The sequence below is a fragment of the Lampris incognitus genome, chromosome 4 (assembly GCF_029633865.1).
Source record: "Lampris incognitus isolate fLamInc1 chromosome 4, fLamInc1.hap2, whole genome shotgun sequence".
Taxonomy (NCBI): domain Eukaryota; kingdom Metazoa; phylum Chordata; class Actinopteri; order Lampriformes; family Lampridae; genus Lampris; species Lampris incognitus.
In genome coordinates, this window is record NC_079214.1 from 54,630,087 (window position 1) to 54,642,723 (window position 12,637).

The 12,637-nt window shown below is 45.8% G+C and overlaps 1 protein-coding gene across 1 annotated transcript in view; it reads left to right on the forward strand.

Moving 5' to 3' along the window:
- The first annotated feature begins 1,068 nt into the window (after positions 1 to 1,068).
- The window catches only part of fto (FTO alpha-ketoglutarate dependent dioxygenase), a 164,285-nt gene continuing 152,716 nt past the window's right edge, over positions 1,069 to 12,637 (forward strand). Inside the window, exon 1 of the mRNA XM_056278611.1 lies at positions 1,069 to 1,146. Within this exon, the coding sequence (XP_056134586.1) occupies positions 1,069 to 1,146 (78 nt within the window). The remainder of the gene's footprint in view (positions 1,147 to 12,637) is intronic.

Sequence of the window (12,637 nt, forward strand, 5' to 3'; positions counted from 1 at the left end):
TAGCAGGTGTTTCAGACCCCCGCGATCAGCCCCCCCCCCCCGGCCCCACCGATACATTGATGGGATTCATGTCTTTCACATGTGCTTTGACAGGACTCACGGATAGGACCCGTCCCAGAGCTCTGTTCAAAACATGCTACGAGCTATCTGGATGAACCCAAGGAACAGGCCGACAGGATACTTCAATTTTGTACGCTACGTAAGGAGCCCGTAGACTGTGCAGGCTCACTGTGAAGTTTTAACAACTGGCGGTGAGCTGAACAGGGTTGCCCCGGCTGAAACCCACACGAGCAGTGAAGCACCTGGATTTGAGGAGCTGAAAGAAGGTTGGCGGGGTTCACACTGGAACATGTTCAAAGATCCCTATTTTTACACAGGCGTAGATGAAAGAGGCGCTGCTTCTCATTTACAAAATGGAGGAAAACATATGGAATATCTACGTTCCAGGGAACTTTACACGCGCGCACACGCGTGCGCACACACGCTTAAGCTGAGTGTACTTAACGTTTGTAGCCGCTAGTAATAGCGGCCACAGTAGTGTTAGCCTTGTTGTTGTTGTTATTAAAACAAAAATCAAACAGAAGAAAAACCACGTCGTTCCTAAATTTCACTTTCACACGCTCACGACTGAATGAAGCGGCCCCTTGCTGAAAGTTCTCCCGTGGATACGCGCATCCTCTAGACTAGAGAAGGCAGAGCTCTCGACCAGAGAACGCGCTGAGCGTGACAAAATGACTAAGTTGCAACAACAGCGCGCGGCCCAAGCACGCCTGACCACGCGGCGCGGATGATTTGTAGATCTGAAGCTGCACCGCGCGACAACTAGAGCGCGCCAAAGCCTTTTCCGTTTCCACCGCAGTTTATCTCTGGGACTTGTAGTTTTCCCTGCTGCCTTTTTTTGTAAATTCTCGGAGAATCGCCGAGAAAATAGACTATACGTCTGATGTTTTTACATGTGCGTCATTAGTGTACTCAACACCAAGACTGCCTATAATGTGAGCTTTTGAAAAAGAGGCGCACAACGAGCGGTCTCTGTTTTGCATACTACACTGACCAACAGCACCTGTAATGAAAACGAGACACTGTAAACAGAAGTCCAGGAAGATGAAAAGATCGGGTGACAGTGAGGGAGAGAAGAGAAGAAAGGTATTGGTGGCGTTTTTCTCCCTTACGTCTGGCAAATTCTCAGCCCAGTCGTTCGTTGATTAGTTTATGTTACAAATGTGCTGGTGGTAGTTGCCTTTTGGAGGCTCGAAAACCGCGGATGTCAATGCATTCCTCACCTTGCCTGTTTCCTTTAATGTTTTTTTTTATTTTTTTTTATTCCTCTCCAGTGAAGATCCGAGCACATATAATTTTGTCACGAAACATCTCAGAAATAGCCTACATAGCCGGTAGATCCCCTTCATCCTTGTAATACCTCATCCAGTGCTATAATGCATTTCATGTAGGCTAACGTCAGTGGAATACTCAAAAGAAGAACGCGAAGCCATTAGATTAATTAATCCGTTGATGTTAGGTGATGGTCAGATAAAGGACATGGCTGGTCATGTCACTATATCGTAAGAAACCGGCCGACTAGTTATTTTGCACACTTAAAGACAGGATGGCGCACTAGACCTTATAATGTAGTTAATATTAAATGGTCGCTGCCAGTGTCAATAAAGAGAAAGCTGCCAGCAGGGTGCAACTTTGTTGTGCGTGTCCCGGCGATTTGGACCACCCTTCACAATACAAAGAAATATCAGCAACCGTGTTTTAACTATCGCCCTCCATGAATGAGCCAGAATCGCCCGCCCGAATCCCACTTGGTCTGGTGTTATGATAAGCAGACGTGACTGCGTTAGATAACCTGTTGGGGCTAGCTGATTTTGCTTCATCCCCTGCTGACATGCCTTCCCCGTGCTGTATAACTAACCCTTGTGGTCTGTGGTTTATGGAGATACACAGTGAAAGGACGGAGAATGCCCCGGGCATCCTCTGCCATACTTGGCCTCCAGTCCTCTCTCCCCTTTCGGTCTCTTATCCTCTCTCCTGACTTGGCCATTGTCTGCTGTGGCACATGTGTTTGGATCATGTTAGACAGCTCCGAAACTATGTAGGACGTGGTTCCTCCTGTTTATGAAAGCAGCGATGGCGACCAGATGAGCGGTTCTTAAGAGAGAACTCATTCCAGCTGGCCCCGAGGCAGCCAGGCAGCAGTGCACAGACCTAATGGCTCAGCTTCCCTTTTTTAGGTAAATAAAAGGATGAATAAGAGGAATTTTTATTGCAAAATGGTTGGGAAACCACAGAATAGCCGAATCGAAGTAACTTCATTCATTCTGGTTGGCTGCTGTAATGATCAAGTGGTTGTATAATGACATATATCACGATAAGTAATAACTGGGATATGATGGCTATCTTATCTGGTAAGTGAGTGTGTTTGCAATTTGGAACAATGCGAGAGATGTGCTGTGACTGCTTTTGCTGACATTTAGAGTTAGTGAATGTGATATACACGGATGAGCCAAAACATTATGACCATCTGCCTAATATACTATTGGTCCTCCGTGTACTGCCAAAACAGTGCCAACCCATCGAGGCATGGACTCTACAAGACCTCTGAAGACGTCCTGTCATATTGGGCATCAAAAAATTAGCAGCAGATCCTTCAAGTCCTGTAAATTGTGAGGTGGAGCCTCTATGGATGGGACTTGTCGGTCCAGCACAACCCACAGATGCTCAATCGGATTGAGATCTGGAGAATTTGGAGGCCAGGGCAACACCTTGAACCCCTCATCATGTTCCTCAAACCTTTCCTGAACTATGTGTGCATTGCAGCAGGGCACATGATCCTGCTGAAAGAGGCCACTGCCATCAGGGAATATCATTGCCATGAAGGGCACCTGATCAGCAACAATGTTTAGGTCGGTGGTATGTGTCAAATTAACATCCACATGAATGGCTAGACCCAAGGTTTCCCAGCAGAACATTGCCCAGTACATCACACTCCCTCCATCGGCTTGTCATCTTCCCACAGTGCATCCTGGTGCATCACATTCTCAGGTAAACAGTGCACATGTGCATGGCTGTCCACATGATGTAAAAGAAAACAGGACTTATCAGACCAGGAAACCTTCTTCCATTACTCCAAGGTTCAGTTCTGACACTCGCGTGCCCATTGTGGGTGCTTTCAACGGTGGACAGAGATCATCATGGGCTCTCTGACCGGTCTGTGGCTACACAGCCCCATATGCAGCAGGATGCAATATACTGTGTGTTGTGAAACATTCCTCCCGTAACCATCATTCAAATTTCTGTGATTTGTGCCACAGTAAACCCTCTGTCAGTTCAGACCAGATGGGATAGCCTTCGTTGCCCAAACACATCAATGAGCCTTGAGTGCCCAATACCCTGTCGCCGGTTTGTGGTTTGTCCCTCTTCTAACCACTGTCAGTAGGTACTCACCACTGCTGACCGGGAGTGCCCCACAAGCCTTGCCGTTTACGAGATGCTCTGACCCAGTCATCTGGCCATAACAATTTGGCCCTTGTCAAAGTCGCTCAGGTCTTTACTCCTGCCCATTTCTCCTGCATCCAACACGTTGACTACAAGAACTGATTATTCACTTACCATCTGATCTACCCAGATGTTGACATGTGCTGTTGTTTGGAGATGATCAACGTTATTCGGTTCATCTGTGAGTGATCATAATGTTTTGGCTCATCAGTGTATTTATCCAAACACAAAATGTCCATTTAATAATGCAACCACAACAGGTCAATATAACATACTGACAGGTGGTATGCCATCTTTATTTCAAATGAAAAAGGGACCAAGGCCTTACTGCCAAGCCAAATCACAATATGTCCACACTCTATTTCATTGTTTATCATTTGTTTCATCCTCTTGAAATGTTTCTAACAGCGCTCTTCACATTGCCGAAGGTACAGATGCAGACATGTTTTTTTTGTTCTCCCCAAGCTGTCTTTTTTTCTTGTTTTAAGTGGAATTGACACCTTTTCATACTTGATGAAATGCAGGCCAAGTATTGTAAACACTAATAACTCACTGCTTTTACAAGTTGCCATTGATCCCACAACACTCAATTTGCCAGCTCCCCTTATACCCCGATGTATTAAAAACTTATCAGTATCTGCTGTTGTAATCATCATCACAGGATGAATTTCCCTTTGTGTCTTGAAAAGTGTTAAAAAAAGCACCAGGCCTGTCTTTTAACCACACATCCTTTTATTGTGTTTGATGCAAGCTTGCTGTTTGGCCAGCGATGACATGTATAAAGCGTTGTGTCGGAACAGGAAGTGTGTGTGTGAGCTGCAGGCTAAGCAATGATCACACAGGGTCACCAGATGTTGCCCGGTCCTGGGTGCAGCCCAACCCATTGCTCAGATCAGCCTCATTGGGTTTCTTCTGGTTGTGGCAGCTAGTGCAAGCTGTTTAGGGTCTTTAATTTCTGAACACTCATTAAAATGGTTTGTGTTTCCCTGGGCAATTCTGTTAAATTAACAACTAGCAAGGTAAAAGCTGATTATGTGGCCACACATCCAGACATGGTTAATCAATTCTCCCCGCAAAATGTTAGCCGTTGAATTAGTGTAAAGGTAACGATTTATGGTGTCTAATGCCGGCGTCCTGTCATGTCAGACCCGGTGTTTTAGCAAGAGGGGGGTGTCGGATTCAGCACATTCAGCAGCTTTGCACTCTGCCGGCCATCTTTTTCTCCTTCTTAACCCACGCAACATGCTGCTTGCTCTATTAATGAGCCAATAATGGAGAAATAGTGTTTGCTGCTGACATAAAACATGGATAGGGATACCTAAGGCAGGGCAGTGCACAAGCTCCAGCAGAGATAGATTTACACCCCAGCTCTGGCTAGAACGAGAGGAAGGGGAACGCTCAGCACAGGGGCTCCCATGGCTTCATCAGACCCCCGCCGGTCCAGCCATGGAAAAGCTCGGGCTCGGAAAAATGCGGCTGTTGCTGATAATGATACCATTACACTAATGGAGCTGGCAAATGAAGGAGAACCCAGACGCCTTGCTTTATTACCGGAGGGGGCCATTTCCTCGCTGCATTCCTAATGGCCTGAGCACCCAGTATTGATCAGACCATCATGCTGCTAATCCTCTACAGAATTACTTATCACTGCCGAGGTGTCGATCTGTAGCGTGCCCTGCACTGGCTTTACCACTGGGGGGCTGCCATGGGGTGGTGGTGGTGGTGGTGGGTTTTGTGTGTGGGGCGATGGGGGTCCAGCAGGGACCCGACGGGTCGTTTATCCAGGCTTGATTTAGGGCCGAGCAGGGATGGCGTCCGGGAGGTCTTTGTCGGTGGGCTGGCCCACTCAATGTGTTGCTCCTTTGTTTTGCTGTAACTAAAAGGTGTGGGTGGGATGGTGGTGGTCCGTAGGGTGGGGTGTGGGGGGAGGCAAATGAACCTACTAGCTTTCATTTAATTAAGGAGCAGCCAACGATCTGATTCCTCCCTCTTTATGGCACGGCTGCCTGTCGACTAGCAGGGGAAGCGAGGTTGATTGTTGTCCTCACTAATTGAGCTGTGCTGTAAATAAGAGCGGGCATCTCCTGTGTCATCATCATTATCACTGTCATCATCTTTAGCAAAAGCAACGCTCTTCATTGGTGCAGAAGCCACAGCTGTAGCCTGCCTGGTTATTGGGTGCATTACATCTTTGCGCTACCCCCGGTCAAGTCCGTCTAGCTTTATGCTTCATCTGGCTGAGGATTTAATAGGACCACACACAAATGCTGTTTTCTAACCATATCCGACCCCTCGACTCTAAATCTAATTACCATTGCTGGATGAGAAGTTTGGCTCTGTGGAAACATAAGGAAAAAGAACAATTTAGTAAATTATGCATGTTGGAACATGATTGAGAGTGATATAGCCGAAGCCATTATCATTACAAATGAATAGGAGGGTCAGGTATCACAGAGCACTCTCCAAAGGGCTTGTGACCTGTCATATCCTTGGCCGCTTTACTGGCCCCCTGTGTGCATTAGCATCCTTGGGCCATTTGAAGCTTGGCATCCTAGCATCAGCAGAACCTGCAGCCACCTCTGGCCTTGGCTAATCAAAGAGTTTACCTTCAGGGGGGCATTTAGCCCTCCTCATTAGGGCCACTCCTGTAGCCATAAAGATGTATTTATACATTTCCATCTGGGGCAGCCTGTCGCGGCAAGGGAAACTAGCTATTGATCCGGATATTTAGTCATTTCTTTCTGCGTGTGCCATCAATATTGTGCAAACATCCGTCCACGCGAGGGTTGACCTCAGCCCCGGCCTCTGTTTTTCGCTCCCATTGGAGTTCAATGATATACTATTCTGAAAAGCAAAATCAATGAATGAATATGAAGTTTTGGTGTGTAATATAGTGCATGCTCAAGGCTCTGGGTCTTTCATTGATCGGATATGTGAGCGTCGAGGGGGGTTGATTATTCCTCTGCCGCGCCCCTGCGTGTCTTTACCTTGTCTTGGCTTTTTGATCATTGGCTCATATATTAGGAGTGAGTTGTTTACAGATCAGCTTGGTTAGTCAGGTTGCTCTTTAACCTAAAGCCACCATCACACTTAAACACATTACATTTATGTTACTGCAAACTGTGCACGCAGTTCTGTCAGGATGCTGCGGCTCAGATACGATGACATGAAACAGACTCATCAATCACAATGGTTATAGCTGCAATAAATACGCTGTTATGGATTGCAGATTTTTTCCACCATGAAAACATTACAGAGAATTCGCAAAATAAATGGGCGAAAACAAACAACATAACTCCAATGCATGCGTCACCTGTATTTCAACACAGCTCATTGTTGACTGAGTTCAGTCAGGTGTGTGTGTAGGATATCTTCTCAATGCATTTGACGCATTCGGGATGATGGAGGGCTTAGTTTCATTGGAGGGAGTAAAGTTAGGTTGGGATTTGGTTGCTGTATTTTCTGCACCGCATCCACTCTGAATGCAACGTTATGCAGGCATTGCATTACAAGTTGCGAATGAAACCTTAAATTTCAAACATAACATGTCAAGTAATGTGACATCATGGTTTATGGACCTCAACAGTTGAACATTATGGCATGGTTCACTGAATAAATCCTCAAGTTACTCAGGAAATGGCTGCTTTGTTATTAGATGATGTTCTGTAGACAGCCAGAGATTGGTACTTTTACTGTGAGTCTCATATGATCTTAAATGTGAGTTGTTGCATGGTTTTCCCCCAAATTCCCACCCTCTGTTTTTGGCTTTCTGTGTCAAATGTTTAAAGTTTTAAAGGTGCATGATGTCAACATTTGGTTTGCATCTTGCATATGTGGCCTGTCCTGCATTATTTCAGGGCACATAAAAAGATAGCCTGCCAGAGGCTCACACGTGTATTTACCAAAAAAAAAAAAAAAGATCTTATTAAATAATGTAAAACCAGCGATAGCCTTTTTACAGACATTGAAGCTTGCCCTGCCACAAGTTTGAACACTTCAGTGAGTCTCAGGCCTACTCTAGGTGGTCCTTTGCTATCAGCAATAACAAAAATAAAAGAAAAAAAGGCTTAATTTCTTTCACATTGAAGACCAAAAAATTAAGTTTAAATGTAGCAATACACCAAAGGTGCTTGCCGTGCAAAATAGGATTTTACTTTGGATGTTTGAAGATGCAAATATTATTTTCAAACATAGTCTAAGTCTGTGTTGCAAACTTTTGTCATTTTCCCCTCCTGCGTCCTTGTTGATAGCTATTTTAATACCAGGGATGTCGTGGAGGGTATACCCACTTAAATTCTACTATTTTGTTCATGAAATAACATCAAACCACATTTTTATTTTGGAAATCGGGCCCATCCACCTTAATTTCACTTTTGTATTTAATTACTACTATTATTATTATTATTATTATTATTATTGTTATCATTTATTTGTATTTTTTAATTTTTAATTTATTTATTTTTTAATTTTTATTTATTTTTTTATTTAAGTCATTCTTTTTATTTGAATGATTGAGCGCCAGACTAAAGTATTTCGTAGTATCTGAATAATCTCGGATGATGTATGTCACTTTATGATGATTTCCGGAGGAAAAACGACTATCTGGGGTTTGTTCACCACGTTCGCCTCCTGCATTTTAGCATCAGCCGAGGAGCTGATGCTAAAATACAATATTCAGTTTGGTTTTCCTTCACAAGCAGTTGGTTGCAGCGTCCAAACAGCTCTTGACAGCCTGTGTGTTCGACAGCTTGTGCCAAGCTCCTTGTATTAGTGCTGAGGCGTTATGTCACGTTATTTGCAAACAAGGCATGTGACGCGGAAGCTGACCGAGCAGATCAGCCATCATAACCAACGAGATCACGCCGAGTGTAAGTTGGCCTCGCAGGGTTCATCTGTCATGCATGCGCCCCATCACAAAAGAGACGTAGAATAATCAATTCAATCAATAGGTGGTGGTGGCTCATTGGGCTAGTGCTGAATAAACATGGGAGTGACCCGCTCACCTCAGACACAGAGGCTGGATCCTCCAGGGGGTTCATTAGCCACTCGAGGCTGGAATCTGCGGGTGTCGTTATTTTCCGTTTCTGTTTGGTCTGTGTGTGTGTGTCTGTGTGCATGCGGTTGTTTGTGCCGTTCATATCTCCCTGCCCATGGGTATACACTTGTGTGTCTGTGTGGCTATTGTAAGAAAGGCTGAGAGAAAAATAGGATACCAAAAAAGGCATACAAATCAATAATACCCCTTTTCATGTTAGTGGTTGCAACAGCTTGGATAATGGCAGTGATTAGAATCATCCAAAATTATTATCAAGTTTCCATAAGTATTATGAATTACAAAGACTCAGTCACTAAGTGCTGGGCTACCAAGTAGATAGGCCGATACCATACCTGTCAACATTGGGATTTGAAAATAAGGGAAATTCTCTGTCACCCAACCCTGGCCCATCCCACCATCCCTACCACTGTCCACATACCCTTTACATTTCTACAAGGGTACACAGTGAATCCTAAAATCACCATTATGCAACCACCTTGCTTTAAGATATCAGTGCAACAATGATTGGGTTAACTAGTTGCTACATTGAGTAAGTGAAATCCCGTGAACATCCCTGTATTATATAAATGAAAACACAAAAGGGCATATAAATTCAGCACTTAGAAGTTTATTTATGTATTACTTGAATGAGGATATGTACACATCACTTATGAATTATGTTTCAATTGTGATTTTGAGAGAGGCTACTGTAAGTGAGACAGCTGCTAGGAGAGTGTGATTATGAATAATAATAATAACTTTATTTATATAGCACTTTTCAAAACAAAGTATGGATGGATGGGAGCGATAGGGTGAATGAGAGAATGGATGGAGGGCACCGTTTTATTCGTCGTGGGGGGTCTCAAGGGGCCTCACCAATCATGCTTTCACATTCATCCATCCTTGAATCCTCACGCTGCCCTTTTCATCCTCCTCCTCCTCCTCCACTTTCTTCTTCTTCTTCTTCTTCGTCTTCTTCTTGCATTGGTGGGTCCCATTTGATTGAATGACTTCTCGTCACTAGATGCTACAGCTAATGTTCTACATACTGCCACCTACTTTACTGGAGGGGAATGTAGCAAACACATCAAATAGGCTCGGTGAATATGCCTACTGTTAGCGTTACTGCCAACCCCCCCCTTTTTTTTTTTCTTAAGAAAGGTTCAAAATACGGGCGATTTAGGGAGGACAGCGGGAGAGAAGGGTAAAATACCGGCGAATTAGCTGTTGCTAATTGTAGCTAATAGCAATAAAAATCCTTTCACTACGAGAAGCCACCTGCGTTGCCTAAATGGGGGAAGAAAGGTCTTAATGCTGTTTATTTGTGAATTTATTTTCCTTTGTAATGACTCACCTTTCCAATAAAGTGAAAGTGCCTACTGTTATGGTATTGCCCCACATCTGGTTTTGATGGAAAGTCCAAAAACCTTCATTCACAAAAACTGCGGGAGGCTAGGTTCACAAGGCTCTGTAAATGGTAAGCGTTAATTTGTACATTATAAGTTCTTTTCCATAAACGTGTGTCATGAAAGCGTGAGAAAATACCTGGCATGTACCTCGGTGCCCGGGGGAGGAGGCCAAACGTGCAAAGTGCTCGCCTTCACAGGGCTTCAGCATTAGCATTGGCATTAACTTAATCCCACATCGCCAGCTGGATGCAGACGTCAGTTGCTTGCCACCATTCATGAAATAACAGTAATATTCTACCTGTTTTAACCCAAATACATGGAACCAGCGCGGTTCACTGGGCAGCACATACGTATCGCTAACGCTGTTGGGGTCTAATGCCCCGAATTGCCACCAATTAGAAGAACCCCCCCCCCCTTCCAACTAATTCGCAAAGTGCCTGTGTTGATGTGTAAACCAGATTCTCCTCCAGTTTAGCGGATGACCCAACTCTTCATTGATTATTATTTTCTTCTCTGTCACTTATTCAGATAGCCACTCTACACCAGCTGTCTGAATACCGTCTGTTTGCTTCAGGTAACCTGTTCATATCTCAGTGATTCCTCCTCTCTGTCCCTGTGTGTTTTTTTTCCCTTCATCAGCCTAACTTTGGCTTGCATATGCGAGGGGGCAAACGACAGCTTGACTGGCAGGCTGTCAGACAGGCCATGCCTTTTTCTACGGTGTAGCCACTGGCCTCTTTTTTAGGGGTTTGTCAGCGTGTGTGCATGCATGTGTGCGAGTGTGGATGTGTGCATGTGTGTGCGCGCGCGCGCCTCAGTGCACGCAAGGGAAAAGCGAAGTGTGTTGTCAGGACGTGGCCGGCACACTTTGCATGTTCTTCTCGAGACAGGCACTCCTGGGTGAGCACTGGTGCATGACAGTTGCCTTTCATCGCTGTCTCCTCTATGCTTAACCCCTGACCAGCCCTCTCTCCTCGACCGCCCCCCCTCCCCTCTCCAAACACCCCCGCACCCCCTCCCCCCCTCATCCCGCGTCTGGCCCCTGCCCGCGGAGCTTTCCTCAGCTGTTCTGAGTGATGGACTTCGAAGACAGGCGGGCGGGCCTGTTGCGCGGCGCGGGCGGCGGTCTGGTGCGGCAGGCTTGTCACGAGCCCAACGCTGCCAGGGCACAGAAATCCACCCGTCCACACTTTGCTGGCAACGTCCCATCCCCCATCTCCACCACCACACCCACCCACACACACACACACACACACACACACGCACACACATACACACACTGCAACCTTTTGTTCAACAGTCCGTAATTTCCATCCACCGTTACTGTCAACCACATGATCAAACGGGCATAAAGAAAGAGACCCCCACAGATAACCCCCCGCTCCTCCCATCATAATATAGGCAGATTTTTTCCCTCTTCTTGCTGCCCCCTTCAAGCTCTGCTTATTCAGATGAGCCCGACAAGGGGGCCAGTGGGTCACATCCACTTGCCTGGCTAAAACGGTCCTGAACTGAACGTTGTCTCCCGCGAGTTGGAGAGAAGAAAGGAGGAGAGAAGGTGGACAACGGTCATGTCAGGGCTGTTTCTGGGTCCGCGTTGGTTGTGTGTGCGCCCGCGTGTGCGCGCGTGTATTTGTTTTAGATGGCGAGGGTAGAGGTTAGGGAGTTTGAGGGTTCAGTTGTCAGCCCCCGTGTCATGTGCGCCCCCGGCCCTGTTATGTAGAGGGCAGCCACTGTCATTTGTTGCAGGGCTGCTTGAAATGGAGTGAGTCACACAGGCATACAAAAAAAAAACACAGCAGTCGCCAGACTCCCAGCTCTCAGGAACCGTGAAATTTACTGTGACAACTTGGAAAAAAATGGCGATAACTTAAATCTTTTAATCAGTCCTTGATTTATTTGACACACAAAAGGTCCTGATTTACTGTTTTTTTTTTTTTTTTGGGCTGACTTTGTTCTCATAGGTTTTGAGTTTTAGAGATATTTTTTTTTCTGACTCGGAGTCTGATCCATTTACTTTGCATATCGTGCACACTACTTAATGCAGTTCTTGTTTTGTACTTTGTCATGTTAAGTGAAGTAGGAGGGGATTCAAGTCATGCTTAAAGTCAAGACTAGGGACGGTAGAGTTCAGCTTATGGTTTTCAAGCAAGAGCTGTTTTGTTGTTGTAAGTTATTTAAAGTTAACCTTACTCTCTCCCTGTCTGTCTCTGTCTGTCTGCCTATCTTTTCTTTTTTTCCTTTTTTCTCCCCAATTGAATATGGCTAATTACCCCAAGCCGTCCCGGTCGCTGCTCCACCCCCTCTGCCGACCCGGGGAGGGCTGCAGACTATTACCACATGCCTCCTCCGATACATGTGGAGTCGCCAGCCGCTTCTTTTCACCTGACAAGTGAGGAGTTTCGCCAGGGGGATGTAGCGTGTGGGAGGATCACAGTATTCCCCCCTGACCAGAGAAGGCGCTAGTGCAGCAACCAGGACACATACCCACATCCGGCTTCCCACCCGCAGACACGGCCAATTGTATCTGTAGGGATTCCCGCCCAGGCTGGAGGTAACACGGGGATTCGAACCGGCGACCCCCGTGTTGGTAGACAACGGAATAGACCGCCATGCTACCCGGACGCCATGTCTACCTGTCTTTTTACATGTGAGCATATGTTTGTGTGTGTGCGCACATTTGCGTGTGCAT